Source organism: Trichoderma gamsii, assembly GCF_001481775.2.
Source record: "Trichoderma gamsii strain T6085 chromosome Unknown Scaffold_19.2, whole genome shotgun sequence".
Lineage (NCBI taxonomy): Eukaryota > Fungi > Ascomycota > Sordariomycetes > Hypocreales > Hypocreaceae > Trichoderma > Trichoderma gamsii.
This window is the reverse complement of record NW_020171356.1, coordinates 628,079-651,646: the sequence shown is the minus strand read 5'-3', so window position 1 is coordinate 651,646 and position 23,568 is coordinate 628,079. Positions and strand designations below refer to the sequence as shown.

The 23,568-nt window shown below is 46.5% G+C and overlaps 7 protein-coding genes across 7 annotated transcripts; 4 read left to right on the top strand and 3 right to left on the bottom strand.

Annotated features, from left to right (window-relative positions):
• Nucleotides 1–38: 38 nt before the first annotated feature.
• On the top strand, nt 39–1,841 carry TGAM01_v205989 (hypothetical protein; the record flags this gene model as incomplete). Its single annotated transcript, XM_018810591.1, has 1 exon — nt 39–1,841. One exon carries the CDS (start codon nt 39–41, stop codon nt 1,839–1,841), a length of 1,803 nt encoding a protein of 600 aa, XP_018656195.1.
• A 3,679-nt stretch (nt 1,842–5,520) lies between these two features.
• On the top strand, nt 5,521–7,347 carry TGAM01_v205988 (cytochrome P450 oxidoreductase; the record flags this gene model as incomplete). The annotated part of the gene is made up of 4 exons (XM_024549767.1): nt 5,521–5,689; nt 5,754–5,904; nt 5,990–7,238; nt 7,312–7,347. The coding sequence occupies 4 exons, from the start codon at nt 5,521–5,523 to the stop codon at nt 7,345–7,347; spliced, it is 1,605 nt and encodes a 534-aa protein (XP_024405526.1).
• Nucleotides 7,348–7,729: 382 nt separating this feature from the next.
• TGAM01_v205987 (hypothetical protein) lies at nt 7,730–8,711 on the bottom strand (the record flags this gene model as incomplete). Its single annotated transcript, XM_024549766.1, has 3 exons — nt 7,730–7,798; nt 7,861–8,204; nt 8,273–8,711. The coding sequence occupies 3 exons, from the start codon at nt 8,709–8,711 to the stop codon at nt 7,730–7,732; spliced, it is 852 nt and encodes a 283-aa protein (XP_024405525.1).
• A 503-nt stretch (nt 8,712–9,214) lies between these two features.
• Nucleotides 9,215–10,936, top strand: TGAM01_v205986 (hypothetical protein; the record flags this gene model as incomplete). Its single annotated transcript, XM_018810587.1, has 5 exons — nt 9,215–9,297; nt 9,362–10,127; nt 10,184–10,312; nt 10,382–10,482; nt 10,537–10,936. 5 exons carry the CDS (start codon nt 9,215–9,217, stop codon nt 10,934–10,936), a joined length of 1,479 nt encoding a protein of 492 aa, XP_018656191.1.
• Nucleotides 10,937–11,756: 820 nt separating this feature from the next.
• On the bottom strand, nt 11,757–12,939 carry TGAM01_v205985 (hypothetical protein; the record flags this gene model as incomplete). Its single annotated transcript, XM_024549765.1, has 3 exons — nt 11,757–12,107; nt 12,164–12,690; nt 12,876–12,939. 3 exons carry the CDS (start codon nt 12,937–12,939, stop codon nt 11,757–11,759), a joined length of 942 nt encoding a protein of 313 aa, XP_024405524.1.
• A 2,361-nt stretch (nt 12,940–15,300) lies between these two features.
• On the top strand, nt 15,301–16,164 carry TGAM01_v205984 (enoyl-CoA hydratase; the record flags this gene model as incomplete). The annotated part of the gene is made up of 1 exon (XM_018810585.2): nt 15,301–16,164. The coding sequence occupies one exon, from the start codon at nt 15,301–15,303 to the stop codon at nt 16,162–16,164; it is 864 nt and encodes a 287-aa protein (XP_018656189.1).
• A 1,515-nt stretch (nt 16,165–17,679) lies between these two features.
• On the bottom strand, nt 17,680–19,673 carry TGAM01_v205983 (hypothetical protein; the record flags this gene model as incomplete). Its single annotated transcript, XM_018810584.1, has 4 exons — nt 17,680–18,367; nt 18,430–18,538; nt 18,803–19,047; nt 19,117–19,673. 4 exons carry the CDS (start codon nt 19,671–19,673, stop codon nt 17,680–17,682), a joined length of 1,599 nt encoding a protein of 532 aa, XP_018656188.1.
• Between the last annotated feature and the right edge of the window lie 3,895 nt (nt 19,674–23,568).

Genomic DNA, 23,568 nt, shown 5'->3' with positions numbered 1-23,568 from the left:
GAAATACTCCCATGGTACTATAGAAGATTGACCAAACGATGTCTCAACCAATTACAGGACCTTCACTTTCCATGGATAAAGTCAACGACATTATTCAGTTCTTCAAAGATGAAGAAATACCAGTCTACGCAGTTGGCGAATCGCAGTATGAACGGTCGGTAGCAACGGCCAACTTCCTCTACCGATTCGAAAGACCCGACTGTGTTGTGCAACCCAAGCGAATTTCACAGGTCCAGACAATCGTTCGAGAAGCTAAAGAAAGGAAGATACCCATTACGATTAAGAATGGTGGTCATTCTTACGCGGGCGCATCCACCGCTGCGACGGGCATCTCATTGGACTTGTGCAAAATGAACAATGTCAAGCTCGATACCGATTCAAAGATTATGACGCTACAGGGCGGCGCATTATGGGGGCACGCATATAAAGAGTTTGTCAACAAGAAGCTCAACCAATATGTTGTTAATGGCGGGCGATGTCCAACTGTGGGCGTAAGCGGCTTCCTTCTGGGAGGCGGCCTCAGCCCTTTTACGAGAAGTTTCGGCATGGGCTGCGACACTCTCAAGGAAATCACCATAGTCACCGCGGATGGAGCAAAAGTCACCGTGAAAGAGAGCGGCAATGACGACCCCAAGAAAGATTTGCTCTTTTGGGCGCTCTGCGGAGCGGGTGGCGGCAACTTTGGAGTCGTGGTGGAGATGAAGCTGCAAGTTCAAAAGCTACGATGCGACAACGTCGTGGCCGGCAGATATACTTGGTGGCCACAGAAGGATCCGTGCAAGATGGAGAGTTTTATGGAGACGATGCGGAACTTTTACACGACTGCTTGGCCAAAACAGCTCACCATTGATAGCTCTTGGCTGTGCGATCTTTCACAGAGCAACATTGGTGTCAGGTTTCTCGTCTACCATAATGGCGACAAAGCCGAGTTCGAAAAGCTTATCAAAGAAAACATCACTGACGAGGATTTATCGAAACCACTCATAAAACGATCCCTGGAAGAGCCGTCTTCCTTATTCCTTCACGAGACGCTGGTTGCTCAGTGGTCAGAAGAGACTGAGAAATCATTCCCTCAGAACCCATCTTACATGATTTATTCTTCATTTGTCTTCAAGAATAATGCAGACGATGTAAAAGCCATTACAGACATCATCAGAGAAAACATGACACAATTCAGGGAAAAGTTTCCAGGAGAACGTGGCTTGCTGCAGGTAACTTGGATTCATGCGGGCGGCGAAGCAGCTTCCAAAGACTCATCAGCTACAGCATATCATTGGCGCGACTGTGTGTATCACACATACATAATGGTGCAATGGTATGAAAAATTCTTGGAGCAAGATATGTGGAACTTTCTCGATCGTTTCAAGGGAGAGTTGAGGCGATACTCCATCAATGGGCAAGCGGCATTCATCAATTTTCCGGATGGGAGATTGGCACCGGACATTCATGAGCGAGCATATTATGGAGAAAATCGCCATGCATTGCAGCAAATAAAAAACGTCTGGGATGAGGGTGATTTCTTCCATTGGGATCAAGGCGTGCGCCGTCCGGCTGAAGAGCTGAAGACCGAGACCACAGCATTGCGATTGGGATTGGAAGATTCGCTGTTTACTGAGTCGCTGGAGAGCAATATCGTTAGTGAAAAGGACTTTTATGCCTCTAGGATATCGTCGTTCAATATGGCCATGTCGAATCTTGAAGATGTTCCAGATAATGGGTACAGGTGGGATAAGCCACCTCTGGCAAATCAGCTGGCATCAAGGCAGTGGGAGACTGTTACACTTCCTTCGGAGAAGATATTTGATAGAGGCATCTACAACTTGAACGATTTGGGATTCTAACGTCTTGGAAGCATTTCTGCGATAGGGGAGAAAGGCAAGAGGCTTATAAGCATAGATGGAGGAGAACTATAAAGGCAGATATTACATATGTAATAACTTCCGTACTACCACTACTACATTTACTACCGCTACTACTGCTATCGCATCTACAGGTACAACTAAATTGGCCCTGTCGCGCATTCATTGTAATAATAGTATGCCATTGTACGAGATTAAAAATGCTGTGAAGCAGCTTCCGTAAGTAGGTAAGAAAGTATTGCCCCCCTGCTCAAAGCACACATTATGTATAACTGTAAGGCGTCGTGTGAAGTTAAAAAAGCTGTGAAGTCCCGATTCGGATTGTCGGCAGACTTAGCTATAGGGCGCATGCAAAGCTAATGAAGACTGCCTAAGCAACGTAGGCACCTTCGGATTTAGTGTGATATTTATGAAATTGTTTTGAGACAGAAGTCGTTATAGGCGACTGATTGCGGTTAATATAGCAGCTTCTGTCTCAAAACACAGTGCGCAGGATCTTGCTTCCAGAGTCTGATTCTTGATCGTGTGACTACATATATGTAGGGCTCTGATCAGGTTTAGATGAAAGAATTCGATTAGTATTAATTCATGATACCTATCTCGATTCTTATGCTGCCGTACAGAGAGTATAGCGTCCGCTGGCTGATCCGCTAATACCTCTACAGCCATGCCGAAAGTCTCTTGTGGGCTAGGTTTTGGCGACCAATTAAGCGTGTAATTCATTCAACTTTAAAAAAACAGCTACTTGTAAGGTTCTATGGCCGCGGGAGAAGACAAAGTCTTTATGCCAGATACCAACCAAGTCAGGTTCAAGACCTAGTTCCACAGAGACAAACCTCAGTCTCCTGTGTATAACATCATGTTTGTGCGTAAGAAACATGATTGCTGCTTACTCTCTTCTAATTAATCTACCAACACTGCGCTACACCAACAGCCGAAACACGGCCCGCATTAGTCATCCATTCTCGAGCTTCGAATGGCCTGGGCCTGCATCTTGCAAGTAAGCCTCGGAGTTCGCTATAAACATGCTTATACGGGCGCCTCCGACTGGAGACCATCTTATACAGCCTTGCAACTCTTCACCGACTTTGCACTCATTGATGCCAGGCTACGCCGTTTTCGTGCCTAAAAAATGCGCACAACCCTGCGCAGGTCCTGCAACGCATGCGCAAAAGCGAAGCTAGGCTGTGATCTCCGAGTTCCGCAGTGCTCTCGATGCGTCAAGCGCAAGTCAAAGTGCGTTTATGCAAATTCGCCGCTGAATACTCCCCTCGACGTAACAGGGTCATCAGCAGAGACGACCGGGCACAGCTCAATACTTGTAGCTGCTAAGAATGAGAGCAAGTCGTTGTCTGTGGTCTCGCAGGAGAGGGAGATGGTATCGCGACCCTCGGAAAACCCGGGATTGTTGATAAATCCGGCGACGGCGTCTTTTGATCCCTTTGACTCATATCCGTCGACAAGACTCCCTCGACTGCATGTTCAGCGCCTCATCCATCGGTGTAAGTCTTTCTCTTCTAGAGTGACCGTTTTAACCCCATTCACACACTGACATTTCCAGTTCTTTCCAGCATTGCGTTCCAATATTATCCCCTGGATCTCAACATAGAGTCAAATCCATTCATTGTTTCCTGGTGGCCGCTCGCCCTTGCAGATCAGGCCCTGTTCCATGTTTCATTACAGACGGCCTCTCTTTATGAGGAGCTGCAGGCGCAAAAAGGATTTCCAATTTCCGACCTCCTCATGGTGGACTCGATTGCGTTGGTGAGAAGGAGGATCGAAGACTCATCACTGGCGTTTCAAGATGAGACCATTGACTCTGTGGTGACCTTGGCGGCCATTGAGGTAAGATGCCATTACATAGCGAAAGCATGAACATTGCTTACTAACACGAGATGAATAGCATGGCAAGGGAAACATCGAAGCCAGCAAAACGCATATCGATGGAGTCAAGAGGATGGTTACCTTTAGAGGAGGGATCAATGAAGTAAAGCGCCGAAGTCCCCTAACGGCGCGCATGGTGTCATGGTGAGCGTTACAGATACTGATGATGAAAATGGCTGCTAAAGACTGACGCAGGGTATCCATGTTGGTCATGGGAGCTCCTCAATTCTCAGCTAAAGACGACTTTGGCCACGGAGATGGCATCAGTCCAATACCGCAGTGGCAACTTCTCTCAACCGATGCAGAGCCCCCGCGGGGAATCTTTGACAATTTAAATATAGATCCGGCCCTGGGAAATATTTTATCACGTCTAAAAACCATCTTCCAGGACCCACGGCATTCAAATCTCACAAATACAGCACTGCACGATCTGACAAATTATGTCATACACAGGCTGCTATTGCTCCCTCCACTCATAGATGGAAATCCAATGCAGTCAGCTGCTTCTGAGTGCCTTCGATATGCGGCAGCCCTCTATATGCTAATTATACACGGCACCACATACTATTCCCATGCCGGCCTGGCACATATCATAATCCTCCAACTTCGGTATCATCTGATGGTCTTGGCTGGAACTAGCTACATGCATGAGCCACACATAATCTGGGCTCTTTCCGTTGGCATGGTGTCGACGATGGGGGGAGAGGGCTACCACTGGTTTTTGAATGAAACCACCGCGGCTGCAGAAACTCTCGACCTCAAAGCTTGGGAGGTTGTGCTCATGCAGCTGCAGAGCATACTTTGGATAAGAGTGCCGCAGGAAGAACTTTTCCACCAGACATGGAATGAAGTATTTGACGCTGCTACGAAACGCGGGCAACAAGTCCCTTTGCTTTCATCGCAATCACCCAATTAGGCAATAGACCTTGTTCAATACCCAAGACCGCTGGCTCATCAAAGTTGACGGAGGAGAGACCCTTTTATACCACGATTGCTTTGTATACGTGAATAAAGATTATCTGACAAGGGGTAATTTATGTCAGCCGGGAAGAACAAGACTTTGTCTACAACCCTGCGGCTATAAGCAGCGTTTCGATGCGAGAATCTTGCTCAGGCAGAAATAAGCCATGATCACTCCCATCGCCATGTTCCGCATCCGAGCGCAGTCGCATGTTTTTCCGAGCAAACGTCCAACAAAAGAGTGGACTCTGGTCGATGCTAATGATGACAGGCCAATCGAATCTCTGCCCTGAGCCAGGATTAATGCGAAAAGTCCGCCGGGCTGCCCCATATCGAGGTCTATAAGATTCGGGGTCTAGAACTAATCAGGACTAGACTCCGAATGTCTTGATCGCGATGGTAATTCGGAGCAATCAGGCTTCATCGTATGGCATACCAACACAATGATATTTCCGGGTCAGTACACCCTTTGTTTTCGGAGTCTAGCACGTAAACGGCTACTCAATGCTGGGAGACAGAGTCAGATTGGAAAAAAGATCGCAGGTATACGAATACGAGGCGTCTCAGATAATTCGTAGATGCAAAACGAATGCGCAAACCGTCTGCTTGGTGTTATCAAATCTGGCCACTTTCCACTTTGGTTAAAATTGGCTGCAGCAAGCTACTAACCCAGTGTGCTTATGTATGTCAAGGCAGGAAGATGTTGATTGTCTGTATATATTTGATCGAGTTGCCGCTCTTTCAAACGCTTTTCCGTATAATACCCATTCGTGTATCCTCTGCATGATACGTTCTTGTAGCTGCCTCCGAAATCATCATGGCCACTATCATCGAAAGTGGCCTTCCAGCCACTGTCGAAGTCTTCACGAACGGTACCCAGAATGACGTTCCGAGTCAAGCGAGTGGTATCCTTTCAGCATATCTGCCCAGTTCGAACTGGCAGATAGCTGTAACGGCGTTATTGATTCTAATCGCATACGACCAGTGTATGTCGTCAAATTATCTCAAGAATTACAATAAGAGCTGCTACAATTGCTGACATATTGATAGTTTCATATATAAAACAGAAAGGATCAATAGCAGGGCCCATGTTCAAGATTCCATTCATGGGACCGTTCTTGCAAGCAATCTACCCAAAGTTCGATGCCTATCTTAAGCAGTTCGCCAGTGGCCCCTTGAGTTGCGTATCTGTTTTTCACAAGTAAGTTCCTCACATTTTCCTTGATCCATGGCTAGATATGCCTGTTTCCTGCTATTTAATAGACGTTGGACTGACTTCTTTATAGGTTTGTCGTCTTAGCCACGGACCGCGATCTCGCACACAAAGTTTTCAAATCCCCAACATTTACAAGACCATGCCTTGTGCCGATGGCAATAGAAATAATGCGTCCTACAGCATGGGTTTTTCTCAATGGAAAAGCACACGCTGAATTCCGCAGAGGATTGACCGGCCTATTCACAAACAAAGCTTTGAGCACGTATCTGCCAGTTCAAGAAAAAGTCTACGGAGACTACTTCAAGAAGTTCGTTCAAGCTAGTAAAGAGAACAAGGGAAAGCCAGACGTGTTCATGGGCTGGTTCAGAGAAATCAACTGCGCGTTATCATGCCGAACATTCTTTGGAGATTACATCTCTCAGGAGGCAGTCAAGAGAATCGCAGACGATTTCTACCTCGTTACCGATGCTCTCGACCTTGTCAACGTCCCACTCTCTATTTACATCCCATTCACCAAGTGCTGGAGAGGTAAGCGTACAGCAGACGCCGTACTAGCAGAGTTCACAAAGGCCGCTGCTGCATGCAAGGCCAACATGGCTTCCGGTGCCAGCCCTACATGCATAGTCGACCAGTGGGTTGAGCACATGTACGAGTCAAAAAAGTACAACGAAGCACTTGCTGCGGGTGCCGAGGGACTCGAGAAGCCAACCAATCTTATTCGCGAGTTCTCATTAGAAGAGATTGCCCAGACACTATTCACATTCCTCTTTGCGGCTCAGGATGCATCCAGCAGCGCTACCATATGGCTGTTCCAGATTTTGGCTGATAGACCGGATGTTTTGGACCGCTTACGAGAAGAGAACTTGGCTGTGCGAGGTGGCGATAAAACCCGACCGTTTGAACTTGGCATGTTCGAGTCAATGACTTATACGCACGCCGTGATCAAAGAAGTCCTCCGCTATCGCCCGCCTGTTATCTTTGTGCCTTACCTCGCCACCAAGGCATTCCCGGTTACTCCAAACTACACGGTTCCCAAGAACGCAATGATTATCCCCTCTTGTTACCCGGCTCTTCATGATCCAGTAGCTTATCCTAGCCCAGATGTGTTCGACCCAGAACGATGGATCACAGGTGATGCGGAGACAAAGACTAAAAACTGGCTGGTATTTGGCGCTGGCGCACACGATTGTATTGCACGACGATACGTGCCGCTTACTCTTGCTCATATGATTGGCAAAGCTTCACTAGAGGTTGATTGGGTACACCACACAACCCCTCGCTCGGAAGAGATTCGAGTTTTTGCTACCTTGTTTCCTATGGTATGTTAAATATTCATGGAGACCCAGCCTCGTCCTGGCTCTTTGCAGATTGTATGGCTAACTATATGCGCAGGATGAATGCCCACTTGTTTTTACAGAGCGAAAATAATTTAGATCCCAACATCAGAGTAGGGGTTAATAGTTAGTACCTAATCGTATAGAGAGCGTTAAATGCTCAGATAGATGACAGAAGGCATTCTGATAATAAATGAAGTGATAATAAATCCAACTTATATGAAATCTATCTATATCTCTTGTTGAAGATGGCTGTCTATAATGTAATAAAAAATTGTGTGTATATCCAGGTACGTGAACAACTATCTACTAAATCTACTGTATCTATGAAAAACCCCCAGCGCAGAAACAAAAGCCAAAACTATGCCCCATGTATGTAAATACATTCCAATATTTAGATTGTAAAAGAAGTTATTAAGTAAAACAGCGCCAAAAAACAACTATTGGTATCTTCAAGAGCATGGAAGCTATATGATTCAAGCAAGCTTGGCATGCTCTTGTTCTAGTTTCTTGGCAAATGGCTTCATACTTTGGCAAAGTTTGTCCTGTGATTTCACTATTAGCAACAATACAAATCGAGCTGCCCATGGTCCAAAGGAAAACTTACAATAGCACCTTGAGGCATCAACCACAAGCCAAAGCGAGCTACACCAGCGCCACCACCGACCCATTGCTTACCAGTCGCCCCCCTCTCAACTCGTTGTAGAACATCCTGTGCAAATGCATCCGGCTTCTGGCCATAGGGATTCTCCTCTGGGTTTTCCTCAATGATATCCTTTATGGGCTTATAGTAAGAGTTTTCAGGGAAGATGAGAGTTTGCATGTTGACGAAGAAGTTTGTTGCAATGCCGCCGGTGACGAGAGTCATGACGCGAACCCCAAGAGGTGCCATTTCAAGGCGCCAAGTTTCGCCTCCATGAATCAATGCCGCTTTGCTGGCGTTGTAGATGCCTGTTTCAAAGAAAAATAAGGCCAAGACTATATGGAGTGAAGTTTGTGAAAGAGTTGCATGTACGTACTTGAGAAAGGAAAATTGAAGACACCGCCCACAGAAGAGTTATTTACCACACAACCCTTGGCTGCGACCAACAAAGGACCAAAAGCTTGCATCATAGCCATAGCTCCGAAGAAGTTGAGATCAAACAAACTCTTGGCTTCCTCGAGTGATGTGTCGAGGCCCGGCATATTGAGCCCCAGCCCAGCGTTGTTGATGAGGACGTCGAGTTTGCTCGTTTTCTTTTGAACTTCCACAAGGGCCGCTGCAATTGATTCCGCGGACGTCACATCGAGTGCGAGAACAGTAACATTAGGGGCGTCATGGAGAGGTTGCGGTATCTTGGAGGGCGAGCGTGCTGTTGCAAAGACGTGATAGCCCTTGTTCTTGAAGGCTTCAACGAATGCGGCGCCAACTCCACCGGCGGAGCAGCCTGTGACGAGGCAAGTCCTTTGTACGGCCATTGTTCAGTATAAGAATTTTGTTGTTTCGGTTTGTAGAATATGGAAGTGAAGGATTAGAATCATGAGATGTAGACACAAAGAATATTCCTGACTACTCATAGGGCTGCACTTGCTTCTTATATCTCTTTTTCTCTTCCATTCATACAATTCAAGCTCCCGCTCTTAGTTTCTTGTCGCCTATCTCAGCGCATCTTAGCATAGGCGCTCCGCCACTACTTCATCGTCTAAGTCAGATTATGGCTGACAACGATCTTACCCACTTCGCTATGATTGGCTGCAAACTCCGGCAGCGACAGCTTATTGGCCTACAACTCCGGAGATGCTTTAGGAATCTTGCAAGTTCAGCTAAAGGGGTCTGTCAAGCAGCTTCAAATCTCCGTTGTTTTTGCATTTCCATTATTCTATTTCCAAAATCTTTTGCCTGATTTGGTACAAGTACCGAACTTCTGGATGCCTAATACCCGAGCCAAATCTTGCGACAACTGCCGCGTGGCCAAATCGCGATGCTCCTTGTCATCTCCTTGTTCGCGGTGCGCAAAGCGTTGCCTCCAGTGCCACTATCCGCAGAGCCGTATACGCGACGCAGGTAATCAGCAACGCAGGAAGGATTTCAGGCCAATATTGCCTGTGACAACTGCTCCGATAGCCAGTGACAAGATTGCAAACAATGGACGTCTACCTACGGAGAACTCAGTTTCTGTCGCCGAGATCTCAGATGCTGTAGCAGCAGACGCAGGAAACTACTTTGCCAGTTCAGACGCAAATTCAAAAGAAAATTCGTTTGACGCTATGACTACGTTACTCGAAACTGGTATCAAGATGCCAGACTTAGCTATCTATCCGAGCGATACATTTTCACCTTTTGACATTTCTGTGACACCAGCATTTCCTCATGAGACAACTTCATCGCCGGATAGACAGGGAGATTCTGATAATAGCTCTGTATCTCGATACTTTGCTGATTCTTTGCCAACATCGGATCCTCTCTCTCTTCCATACTCTATCTCGGGGTTTGGACTCAGCACCACATCATCTCCCATGCCGACCAGCATCAGTTTCAACAGCTCCGATTTCCTCATGACGGCGATGAGCTCTGTTGATATCCCAGACAAACCCCCTCTTTCGATACGCGAGAGATCATTTCAGCAAGGCTCTTTGACAGCCAAGATGATATTAAGCCAGCTATTTGACTATACCCGCCGAATGGCAGAGGGCAAAAACTTGCCGCCTTTCATACATCCTCCCTGTTTCCTTAGCCAAAATGATGAATGCCCTTCAGAAGCACCACATGGTTGTTTGCCTCAGTCTTTGGCTATTTGCAGGAGTTTAACCCAAATGTTTTATTCTCGAACCTCAGAAAGCACATCTTTCATTTGGCGGCAGATATTCATCCACTTGCGCGAAATGCGCGCAGAGGTACGTTCGCCGATAACGACGTAACAAGAAGAAGTACTTATGGACTGTTTTGATAGTATAACAATTATGATACGAAAAGCCTGCTAGAAGCTTCACAAGCGACCTTGATATACGGCCTGTTATGCTCACAGTCCACAGAGTCTGTACCAAAGGAGGATATCGACTGGTTAATTTCAACAACCGAGGTATGGGCTGTGCCATAACTAAACCTTGCATCACCTGGCCATCATACTTAAATCGCTATACTTGAACAGATTTTTGCTCGCCGACTATACAGCATCAGCTCATACGACCAGGGGTTAGACTACGCATCCTTGTCTCGAGGCAAATGGGTCTTTGTGGAGAGTCAAAGAAGGTATTGAGTCCAAACATGACAAACGCATCGCCTATAATACTGACAATTACTCAGAATGGCCTGTCTTATGTACCTAATGGACTTGTTACTTCATGTAAAAGGCGAAACTCCTTCGAAGGGGAGATGCCCGGAGTTTGTCGATCTACCTTTGCCCTGTACCCGAGAACTCTGGCAGCCAATATCCGACAGAGACTGGAGAAGAAGATATAACGAGGAGAACAACTCAAAGTTGATGAAGGGAAATCGGGGTCTGACAATGGGAAACTTATTTCTACTGAGACAGTCATTGTCTCGTGGCGAAAACTTTCTCAAGGCAGCCAAAGCAGACCTTGCGAGAGAACTGGCCGAGTGGGTTGAGAAGGTGGACGATTTGTCCATGCTTTTGTGGATGGCGGTTGCGCTGGAGGGGGATGGACAAGCCAAGATGATACAAGGAACGTTGACGATGGAATGAGAGCGAAAACATGCTGCTCTAGAAGCTGCTTTAGGAGTATGGTGTTTCATTATTTTTGTGTATGAACTTGATGTGCTATTGCTGCATTAAGTGCTCATGGCACAATCACAATCACCTGAGGTTTTATTATACATTATCAATTAGGCTATGACTGACAGATAATCTGGCTCAAGATATCATCCAGCTATATAGTGTAGATACTTTTCTGGTCTTTGTATAGGACATAAGTCTGATGACGCGACCACCACCATTCCAGTCTCCCATCACAAGAAAGCTCAAGAACTGTTTCAAGGTCTAATTCAGAGCTGCACGGAGTGGTAGTAATCGCAGCAACATAAGGATGCTTGTCGCTTCTTCTCTTAAAGCCTAGAAACCATGGCGTAGAACTTTCCAAGTGTATTGGAGAACACAAACAGTCCAATCGTACTTGACCAACGCTTTCTCGATGGCCATTCGAGAAAAGCAAGAGCATACCTGAGTAGCCTGGTTGGTCTGAAAACTTACAAGGAGTAACTGTCGATAGTCCAGTCAAGTCGTGGTCTGAGTAAAAATAATCTTCTATGACGGAAGGAGACGAGCCCCCTGACGGCTTGGGCATAGAGAGAGGAAATTCTGGGGGCGCAGGCTTGTCGCCCTCGAACGCTAACGACATAATTTCCATTCCTGAACAATCGAAGAGAATTTCTCCCATCTGGCTCGGTCTACTTACTAAAGACCAGCTTGTACACCGACTAGAGTATATGCCGGCAATGAAGACTCTTCCCGTGTTTGTTTTGATCTAGAAAATTATCTCAGCGGGATTTCTCTCGAATGCGATTCTTCAAATTACCCCTAGAGCTCTCTCGCGACGTCTTAAACTCTGGCGCAGCCAGACTTCAGTGATAACCTCGCCAGGATCGACTGGCATATGTAGCCAGGATTTATAGGCGCTGGACTGGTACTTGAATCCAGCTTCACCTCTCCGGTGAGCATGAAATTTGGTCAATCCTACATCCCAGAGAATAGTATAACCAACGATTGAAGGGCGGTTGCAAGCGAGCGATGCCATTCGATCTGGAAGCTTGATGAAATAACTGGGGGTAAGATGCTCGAATCGGACGCTATTGGATTTCGGGACGCTCCATGCAGTAACATCGTTCTCTACATCCAACAGACGACGAAGTTTAATGCCCTAATAAGATAGTTAGACCAGTATTAACTGTAAACAAAAGGTAAGAGATGGCACACATCTGAGGATCCGCGAATACTCAATCTTTCTTCATTGACACGACTTTTGCGCCACCAGATTCCTTCAGCCTCATCGACATTTGGCGAGTTATCGGGGGTAGAGAAGAGTAATTTTGTGATGCCGAAGTGGTTCTCCGCCGCATATACGTCGACAACTCGTTCACGAGAAGGTTGGAATATCAGCTCCCAATCATCACTGCCGGGTCTATTGGAGAATGCTGATATATATCGAGTACCCTCAAAATCAACGTACTTGCACCATATGCCCCTTGATAGGCTGGCATAGCTGGGCTCCGGTCTAGGTTCCCACTGACTTTGTAGGTTCGCCGACGTAAAGTGCGGTATTAGATAATGTGCAACAATGTCCCAGAGCTCTAATGGCAAATTCCGTTCTAAATGCGCATAATGTTTCAATAGCTCTGTACTCATAAGGGACCTAAGTTTGCGTTGGCGAATTTCCAGCTGCCGAGGACTAGGCATGTACTCATATTTCGTCGCTTCTGCGATATCCCAGATACAGTACCGACCTGGCAGACTTATCATATTCAGGCACTGTCGATGACAGCGTTTTAAGCAATGGAGCTCCCAGATAGCTTGGAAATATGAATAGCTAGGGGAAGAGCATATCACTCCGCCGTATCTGGTTTCTTCGTGATCTGGTGGTCACAAGGTCAGCCTTTATGACTACCCAATACAAAATGGCGCAACAAACCTTCGATGATATCTTCTTCAGAGATTGCAAATTGGCAGATGGTGCATCGCTGTGCTCCCGCCATCATGAATTCTGTCCAAAGGAATGCGATAGTCGTGAAGCAGGATGACAGCCTTGGTGAGCATGTATCGTGGTGTTGTAAGAGATGAAAAGGCGCACGATTAAAGGGTAGAAAGGACACCGTTGCAAAAGGTGGCTGATGTGTGCCGAGAAGATTCTGCAGATTTGTAGATACCCTTATCGTTGATGCAAGTAGTTCATAGGTAGGTACGTCAGGTACGTGTAGGTGTATACATGTACAGATGAAGTCATTGGAAGAGGCGCCACGTGCCCCGCCTCTTCCTCCAACTGCGAGGTATGGATCTCCGAGGAGGGAAATCGGCGCTTCTGGAGCGTCTTTCGTGAGAATGATCAATTTATGAGAGAAGACTCATGGAATAGGATCAAAAATCTCTGCGTGCTGTTAATAGGCCAGTACCAGACAGTCTTTGATGCTCGTGCTGTAGATCTCCGAATATCCTCACCCAAGCATGACAATGAATTCCTTCAGCTTATGATGCAATGGACGAACAATTGGCAACTCTAGATTGTTAAAAAGCTCTCTAGCATGTATAATGACGCATTTTCATGACGAGAGAAAAGCGATTGTGTGAATTTAGGCCAAGTCAAGAACAGTTTGCTCATGTCCTGCAAACGTTCAGCAGGGCATTCTATCTTCTTTGGAAAACCCAGTATCGGTGCCTGAATATGGGGCCAGATAATATGAACCCACCAATCCAGATACCCATCGACCTGACCCAGGTATCTTGTGGTGAAGTGGTAGGTGTGGGGATTACAAGACTTCTAGAAGTAAGTCGGCGCGAATAAGCTACCTGAGCAAGACTGTAGTAAGGTATAAAACTAAATATAGGAGCAGAAAGCGCCATCAATATGAGCCACAAAGTGGAAAAAGCCTACGTATGCGAAAAGTCTATGAGACCGGGTGGTTTGAGTGGCGCTATACGAAAGTATTTATTGCTGTTCGCAGAAGGTACAGGCCATCGCTCACCACTTCTACATGCATAGCCTGAGCTGGCAAGAAATGATTAGAATCTTGGTTAGCTGCTTATCTGAATATGCAGCCAGAAACTTCATGTAAATATTGGTAATGCTCATGAGACCAATATATGAGCATGTGTGACATGCTAATGGCTTCATCTATACACCACTTCCATCCAGTGGTCAGGACGCGCCGCGATCCGCATTCCAATCTACCTGTAGTATCAAGATAGAAGTCAGCTGTAGCGAATGATAATTTAGCTACTTCAGTGTTCTACAGTGAGGCATAAGTAGGTACCTGAAGATGCCGGAAACAGAAGTCCTCAAACGCGGGGATACACGTAATACGGTACGTAAGTGTATCTTCAGCCCTGTTATTTACATGCTGCAGAGGTTTCCTTATACTTGCTGTTAATGCTGCGTAAATTTGGCCTGCTGTTTGCACTCGTATACGCATGGCCCACGTTAAGTCGCCGCCCAGTTTGACCATAAACGCACGCAGTGTCAAAAGAGAAAGCTGGTAAAACCACAACACAATGGGAGTCTTTGCCATTATATTCAATGCTGTCGATTCTTACATTTTGGGGCTCTCAGTTGTAAGTTCCGCAAAGAGTTCATTAATGTAGTGATGAATTAACATTCCGTGGCCTGCCTCATAATCGTTTTAATGAAGCCTACTGCAGTTTTAGCGCCCACGATTTCCTTCCCGAACTACGTGTATGCGGACTAAACAGCCTCCTATAGTAGTTATAGCGCTTCAATACTCCAGTCCATATTATGTTCCACCAAAAGCAAGAACGCAGAGTGTTTTTAATACCACACTTTCTACCATATAGTTGACTGGACCCAAATTTGAATGAATACTTGAGTTTTACTTAAATTGCGATTTTAGCTATGTGTTTTTAAGGCAATAGTACCCGCCGAGGAATGCCCTCCAAGATCGGATTTTGTATACTCTTTCGGGCAAGGCATTTTCTCCTAGCGACATGCAAGCGTGTTCATTTCATCGCCATTTCGAGTTCTACCGAGGCATTTCACACGGCTTAAATCTCATTAGTATGGCCAGACAGTTGCATTCGCCAACTATGGAATTTTTTAGCAGCAAATTCACCATGTAAATAGGGAAGAAACCCCGGCTGTTCACGGCATTGCGGCAGTGGGAGCAACGTCTTATGCTTAAGCGTCAGCAGCCTTTTCTCCACACGAACTCTCCTCAGAAATGATCTGTAGATTACGCCTTTGCCTCGGATGAGCGGAGTAAATAAAGGCTATTTATATAAGCTCATGGTAAACTGAACAGCAATTGCTCTCAATGCGGATGTGGATGTTTTTGCATACCTGTGCGAATTAATCACAGATAATCTTCAGTATACACCAGACCCTTACAATGGCGCCACCAACCGGAGACGAGAACGCCTCTGTGCAAGTTACCAAGACTGCTGACGGCATCACTACAATCACCATTAACAGACATCACCGCAGAAATGCAGTTGACGGCCCTACCGCACGAAAGCTGACGGAAGCTTTTATTGCTTTCGAAGACGATCCCAGCCAAAAGGTATGCGTCTTTCATGGTGCGCATGGATCCTTTTGCGCTGGCTTCGATTTACACGAGGTGGCCAAATGGAACGGCCCCGGAGATATGGACTACATGGGCCCAATTGTTGACGGCGGACATGTCGTGACCGGTGGTCGCCAGATTGGGCCCATCGGTCCCTCTAGGCTTCAGATCAAAAAGCCTGTCATCTGTGCAGTAGCAGGATATGCTGTTGCAGGAGGCATGGAGCTGTCTCTCCTGGGCGATATTCGTGTCGTTGAAGAGGATGCTGTTTTCGGCATCTTTTGTCGACGCTTTGGCGTGCCCCTCATCGACGGCGGCACAGTTCGGCTCCAAGCAATTGTTGGTCTCGGCCGTGCCTTGGATCTGATCCTCACCGGCAGACCGGTTGGCGCTCAAGAGGCTCTTCAGATGGGTCTTGCAAACCGCGTTGTCCCCAAAGGACAGTCTTTGGAGGAGGCGACGAAGATTGCTAGACAGCTGCTTGGCTTCCCCCAGGAATGCATGAACGTGGACCGATCAAACTGCTACTACTCGGCTTACAACGCGACGTCGTTTGTGGATGCGCTGAGGAAAGAGTTTGCGAATGGATCACAGGTCATTACTACGGAGAGCGTCAAGGGCGCGGCTCAGTTTAGTGCCGGAGCTGGGCGACATGGTGTATTTAAAAGCGCAGATAATTCGAATCTTTAGAAGTCTATGCATTAGCATGTATGCATTGTCCAGTCATTACTAGATGAGTCGTTCGCAACCACTCATGTCTGTTCAGTATTTGTTACGAGTGATACTCTCTTCCACTCTACTCAAGTTGAACGTAGATTCGAATGAAAATGTCAACTTGGACCGACGTCTGAAGCAATCCAGTAGGCATTTCCTAACTGTATGCGGCTATAGTAAATTGCCATGTACGAATAGGCGCGCCTTACATTTTGCGGAGATGATAGCGCTTATGTAACTGGCCTGTATAAAAGAACATGAGAACTTTGCATTTCATGAGCTGCTTCATACACGCAAACATATGGCCTGGTGCTATTTGTATTCATAACTCAACCGAACATATTCGCAAGACTGGTTAATATAAAACACTAATCATGTCGAAGCTCACAAGCGACCCTGGCGAGAAATCGCTTACCAAGCTCTTGGCCACTCTCACAACCACCTTGCATGACACAACTTACGTCTTCGCAACTCTTAACGACCACTCGAATCTTCCACCATTGACGGAAACCCAGCTTTTCTTCAAAGAAACAGAAGGAATCACAGTCATCGTCAGCCAGGAATACGCGGAAGCACACAAGATTGATTTCTTCTTTCCTTGCAAAATGATTACGCTGAACGTGACGTCAAGCCTGGAGGCTGTCGGGTTCATGGCGGTAATAGCGACGAGATTGGCGGAGCACAAAATGGGCGTTAATCCGGTCAGCGGGTTTTATCATGATCATTGTTTTGTACCGCTGGGGAGAGAGCAGGAAGCAGTGGAAGTCTTACATCGATTGGCAGAAGAATATAAGCAAAAGGCGCTGGCAGACAGTTAGTTGCGGCCCATGAGTAGAGATATTTAGTACATATATATTTTCTCTCTTTTAAAAGAGGACTACAACCTGTTGATAAGATAAATGTGTGTATCTCACCATTCTAAGATGCTTAGCATATAGAGACACAACGCTTGAATGGACAAGGTAACAAGTGAAAGCAGTCTTTACAGGTATAATCAGCACTCTGGACCTGCGCTGTTTTTCTTTTTCTCTCCCTTGAGCTATAATAATGGATCAGTAGCATGGCATCTCCACAAATGATCATCTGGTTTCAGATTCATCACGGAAGGCACCCAGACGGTTTGCAAAACAACCGAGACTGCAAAATGAATCCACGTACAAAACATGATTAAGCACGCCATTAAATTAGGCTGATCTTATCCTTCGTCTGTGTATAGTTACTACTTTATGTGTCCAAATCTCTAGTTTCGCATTCTTGTAGACCGCTTGGCACATCAACGTCCATGACATCTCGAAGATAAATAAAGCTTATTGCGTGTATAACAAACTATCAAGCTATCAACCTATACAACAATAAGAACACTTCACTGTTGCGCCATTTGAATCCAAAAAAATGTCAGGAGTGCAATCATAATAATAACCGTCGAGGGGTATAAGGGTGCGGCCAGCCGCATCATGCCAATATGCTACCATGTATTTCGTACAGCCCTTTCTACCTTCTAGGCTCGTTTGCACATAAGAACTCATGCAGCAATTTCCAGGCGTTTTCGTAGACGGGAAGGTTGACAAAAGCGCGATTCTGCGAGACGCTATGGAAGAAACGCTTCAAAAATGCCTTGTCCGCATGAACGTTTCGCGTATTGGCCGCCTGGCCCAGAATCAGAGCGCAGCTGAAAGTAATGTGAACGAAGAACCAAAGCCTCTGGAAAGCCCCGTTCAAATCAAGCAGCTCCATGTATGTTTGTAAAGCAGATCGGCATCGGTTTAGGTAGTACTCTGTTATGTCGCTGTCTTGTGTTTCATCGCCCGTCATGGCGGGCCTGTAAAGGCAGACCATGACAGAGTCTGAGAAGAGTCGGAATATATAGTGTTGGATATAATCATTCTTCGACTGGCATTTGGATAAATCTTGTAGATGAGGAACCGATCGAGTCTCAATGACGTTGACAATCTTTCGGAAATCAAGAATCGCTTCGTTGGGTAGCCGCTCTCCTGAGAATTTCGCTTGGTTCTGAGAGTGGCCGATTTTGTTTGCCGTCACAAATAGATGGTGACAACTGTCGAAGAATGAATAGAATCGCGGAGAAGAGGTTGTCGATGGAATGGATTCAAGGACAGTAATTCCGGACGGTCGATCGTAGCAAAGGGAAGAAAGAGTGTCCTGCCAGACTAGAGATCGCCTGCAGATTGTGAATTGTATTAGTCATATATCCACAAACAAATCGATGACAAAGGCTCTTACCATATGGATGATTTGATAATGGCTTCTTCTCTTCTCTGAGTATTGCTGATGGTGTTGGGATCAGGCGTGCAGTGAATGCCCAAGGCTTGGGCAAGTCGTATTGCTAAGCCTATTATGGCACACCGTGTGTCAGAAAATGACTCTTGAAAGCTGTCATATATGCGGGATTACTCACCCAACATCGACCACGACGCCCCTGCGTCTCCCTGATTCCTCAGATAATTTACCAGCATTATCAAGGTCTGAACAACCTCCAGATTTGGGTACGAAGTGAAATTGCATGATCGTAAGCATTGAAAAGAACAGCATGCTGTATACCGGTATAAGAATCAAGATCCCAGAATTAGTAAAGGTTTTTACATCAGACACTTACCAAAAACCCATGCTTTCGTAATATCAAGCTCCCCTTCTATCGAAGCAAGTTGGGCACCGCATGCCAGCATTCCGAATAGCAATCCAAACCACGAGATCGGATATACAGAAAGGGGTTCTAGGAAAGCATCGGGGGCAGTATTTCTTCGCTTTTGAAGAAACTCCAAGAGTGAAGTTTCAAAGTTTCGTAGGTTTACAATCGAGGACTCGAGATGAAATAGAGATTCTTGGTATAATCGAAAGTGGCTTGAGATTGAAACAGTTAGCTTAAAGTCTATCATGTGAGGGCAAGAAACAAATCAGGGCTGTATATACCTCAAGATAACATTGTCTTCTGGCAAAGCACTGTAGACTTTTTCAATGCCATCGCCTGGCATCCACAAATTCGTAAAGGGAAACGTCGTGCTCGAGTCTTGAAGGCACAGCAATTCGAATATTACCTTTGGGTCCATCGACAGTTTCAACGAAGAGTCTTTTCCCTTTTGGCCTGCCATTGAGAAGACACTGGGTAGAGACTCTGAGCCCAGATGCACCTTTGTACCGTACGGCAACGTCTGGTCAACAAAGACCCCCTGAGCCATGGCAGAAGCCGTAAAGGTCACATTGGCAGCCCCTGATTGTTGCTGCTCCCTGATATTCGGGCTCTGCTCGGAGGTGGATGGATCCGCCCCAGCAAAAGTATTGGTTGTGTAGTCACACAAATCGGGATGCTCCCGACTGATGCAAGTCCCGCATGGCTGATTAAGGTCACATTTGACTTTTCGCCGTCGACACGGATAACAAGCCTTCGCGGTTCGGAATCGACGTCGTCTAAACAGCAGCAAGTCGAAGTCCCCCGCAGGTATGTTTTCGGTTGAGTCGCCTCCAGACATTTTGACTGGAAAGCAGCGTGCAAACGAGTTTCGCCTGTGAAGCATGAAGCTGAAGATATCGAGTCGTCTTGAAGATGTCGAGTTGAGTTGTTATTTGTTTTTGGTTTTCTCTCCCGAGTTACCTCGTTGCTGCAAGCAATTGGTCTTTATTTACCTCCCTTTGTATCTTCCCCTTTTGATCACATCTTTGGTGAGCACGTTCGACTAGTGCAGCCCTCTCGTGTTTCGTATCATGTCGAGCTGTTTATAAGTCCATGGTGCCTCGACTATATCCCAAGCGAAGGCATCACCACCAATAAGCTAGGCCCCCCCGAGCGGCTGACAAGGCACACGCCGAAGGGTGTCCTCGCTAGTCTCCACTGATTAACCGAATCAATGACAGCTAGCACAGACGCCGAAAGCCACATTTCCACTGGTGGGAAGTTAACAGGCTAGGCTTTCCGAGTTGGAGGCGTAATACCGAGCCTCAATCCTCCTCGTGTAGAGGAGAGCTTCTGGCATGGGTCACGTGAATATCCCGAGAATTGTCGCTTCAGCTGCAGGTGCACAATTGGCGGGGATCGCCGAAGAACCTCCTATGCTTGCCGAGTTCCTTGTTTTTGCTTGTTACTTCTATTTTTGAAGCTGAGAAATCGTCACGTTTATGTAGTTTCTTTTTTTGCCTCCAGTAAAACTTTTTCCGCTGGTACAGGGCAGCCAACGGGATCTTCCGGACTTTGCCGTCTTGAGTGCTCAACTAACTAGAGGTTACCGTGTCGATATCTGGAGTTTTGGTGTTGAGTCTTGGTTTCCTAGCCTTGCCGTGACTCGAGCTCCCGCAAGCTAGTCAACCAATTCTATTTCCATTCAATCCCCGTGAGTCCATGGGCGGTCAGAGTTGCATTTTTCCAGCCCTGTAGTGGGTCGGTATCTCTATAAACATCCTGTGGTTCACTAGCCATCATCTTATCGCCGCGCTTAAGCACTGGCCCAGTACGTGATCCCGGGGCTCTGGGTGCCACCAGGGGGTGGCAACGTGGCGATATAGGTTTGGAAATGGATAAAGGGACTACAGCACAATCTTGAAAGTGAAAGTCTATGTAGACATAAGCGGGAACCTGTACGCCTTGCGATCGAGCGACAAAGGAGCAGCTGATGGGAAACAATACGAGCATGTTTCATTGTGTATCTATTGCCTAGTCCTATATGGTATAGTTCCTTGCATCTATTTTTGATGGATAGATTATATAGATCTGACTATCTAGTATACAAAAAGGAATGCGTGCCAACTAACCGATTATATCTTCTCGTATATGATATTCTTTTCTAAATCAAACCACTGCTACAAAGTAGAAAGGGGCTAGCTTCGTAAGAGCGAGAGCCGTAAACTAAGACGAAAACTGATACTGACAAAATCCGGAATAGCTATCTCTTTTGGCTGAACGGATGTCTCTTGCCGGTCTGCACAAGGGGAAAAGATGCCTTGACCTATCTAGGGTGACGGTATTGTGTTGTGAGGGCAGAGGAGTGAGTAAAGCTGGCTAGTTTACCCGCAACGCCTCATCTCTTCATCTAACGATAAAACTTTTTGAATGCTTTCCCAAAGTAGCTGGCGGACAAGCTATGGCGCAATAAGAACATACATGGTATGGGTACACTGTAATCGCCGAGTGGCGGTAGTTCTGACGGCGATAGAAGGCGGGAGGATCTAGTTTGCCAGAAGCTCGCATCAACACCCTTGCACTCAAATTATAACGGCTATCGGATCTTTCGATATCGAGCTTGTACATAAGAGCCGGCTGTTTTTCCAAATTCGCTACTTTTATCATATTTTCTTGCATGAATGGTTTCGCTCGACCCTGCAGCTTGGACCTTTGGGCTGACTGTCCGGACGAGTCGGACGAGGTAAACTCTTTCCGTTCATACCCGCCACCAACTAGACATGGCATTGCTCTTGAACTATGACGATTGTTGTCCAGCCTCTGCCAAGAAAATACTGATGGCACGTTGTTGCCATTAGTTGTCCATGCCAAACAGGTTCTCCGCAGTTCCTCAAACAAGTTGTCTCTTGTCAACGACCCCAAAATGGTCCACTGATACCCTCTCCACGGCTAATGCCGAAGCGCAAGCGACAGGCGCGGTGATCAGAAGGCGACGGTGCCCGCGGCCCCACAAACACCCCCGAGTTGATGGCGAGACCGCCCCGATTAGTGGCACAACTAAGTTTTATATGAAGGAGCCTATCAGAGCGCCGGTGAGCTTCGGTGATCCACTTATAGCCCGCCGAGATTAGAGCTGAGTTCCACCAGTATTGCCGAATTGTCTGCGAGAGCTGATCATATTGCCTAGTTTGGAGGGCATAGTTATCGGGGATTAGCTGGGATTATGGAAGCAACCCAAAATCCCATGGCTGTGGGCTGTGGCGTGAACCCGATCTGCCTGATCTTGAACAGACAAAGATTTTGAGACAAAAGTAAAGGGTTCCACATTGAATTGAAGGATTCACTTGCCATCAAACCCGAGCGCAGAAAAGGAAAATTATGGAGATTTTACATTTTTACAATCTTACTCAGCCCTACAGACGCTTGAAGTCTTATCAAGACAATGCGAGTATATGCGTACAAATCTGTAAGATAGACATTTCCTGTACAGTTAAACGCTCGATGTTGTATGTGTACAATCTTGTCGTGTGTGATGAAAATTATTGGGTTCCCTGTTCTTCAGTCGCCTGCTTGATTGTACATGGATTTACTATGGGAGCAACTGTAGAGAATCTCGCCGTAAAGCCTTTCCCTGGACAACCCATCCGTGCGAATTTCCCCGAAGCAGAGCAAGGAGATATACACCGATCTTGGCTCTTCCACTAGAAGCTAGGGTTGTGCGCACTATTGTCTCACCTCCCGGAAGGGTAGCTTTAGGATCAATCGTGCATGAAGTTTGCCAGCCTTATGGCTCCAGCTCGGGTAGGGCTAAAAGATTCGTCCCAGTCGAGTCATTTCGCGCCGAGTCTTGATAGTGGTTGGCATGGTTTCCTGGCTGCAAATACAAGCCAGGGCGGGTAAGGTGTTTCTCTAGTAGTTCGGTGCAATTTCGATAGGCCCGTAGAGATTTGCTCGCTTCCATTAATAGATGCTTATTGAAGGCCGCTAGGACCTCACATTTCGCAAGGATCGTCCAGTTTAGGAGAAAGGATTGTTCAAACAGAAGTTACAGTACAATCCGATAGGCTAGAAAACGATAGACAACAATCTATTTTGATATACAACATCAAAAAGGAAATATTTCGAGACACGAGCTTGTGAGCTGACATACATCGAGTCCAATGACTGCAACCTCGTGCTAAACTACCCGGCGGGTATTCAACTCTGCCGTTTAGCTGGGATAGGAATGTGGTCCTTGACACCCTTGTTTAACAAAGATTCATGACAGGGGTGTCGGAACTTTTACCAGAAGCCTTGATGAGCAGCAGCAGAGGTGGATTAACCCACGATGGGAGAAATGATCCAGGGCTAAGGTGGAGGTGTGCGGCTGAGAACAAATGCACATTGAGATACGGCCGAGTGGTGATGGGGCCCGGGGGAACCTCTTCTTCATGGGGTACCGGCCGAGAAGAATGTCAGGGATCCCCAGAAGATATGGCATCCTTGTGTGTGTAAAGGTGCATCTCTGTCAGCCCTACCTGTTTCACAAGCGCATCAATGACAACCTCCCTGAATAGTCGATACGTGGATAGTCACTCCACGAAGATGTTCTAGACTGCGCCCCAACCAGCTATTTTCATGCGTCTCATAAATTAAAGCGTAATAAAACAGGCTAGTTCTATCTTGTTTCTCGGTAAATCTTGCGTATCCCATGCATCTGTTTCTACTAACAATCGCGTGATGTTCATTCTGCCTTGTTCACGATGGTAGGACAC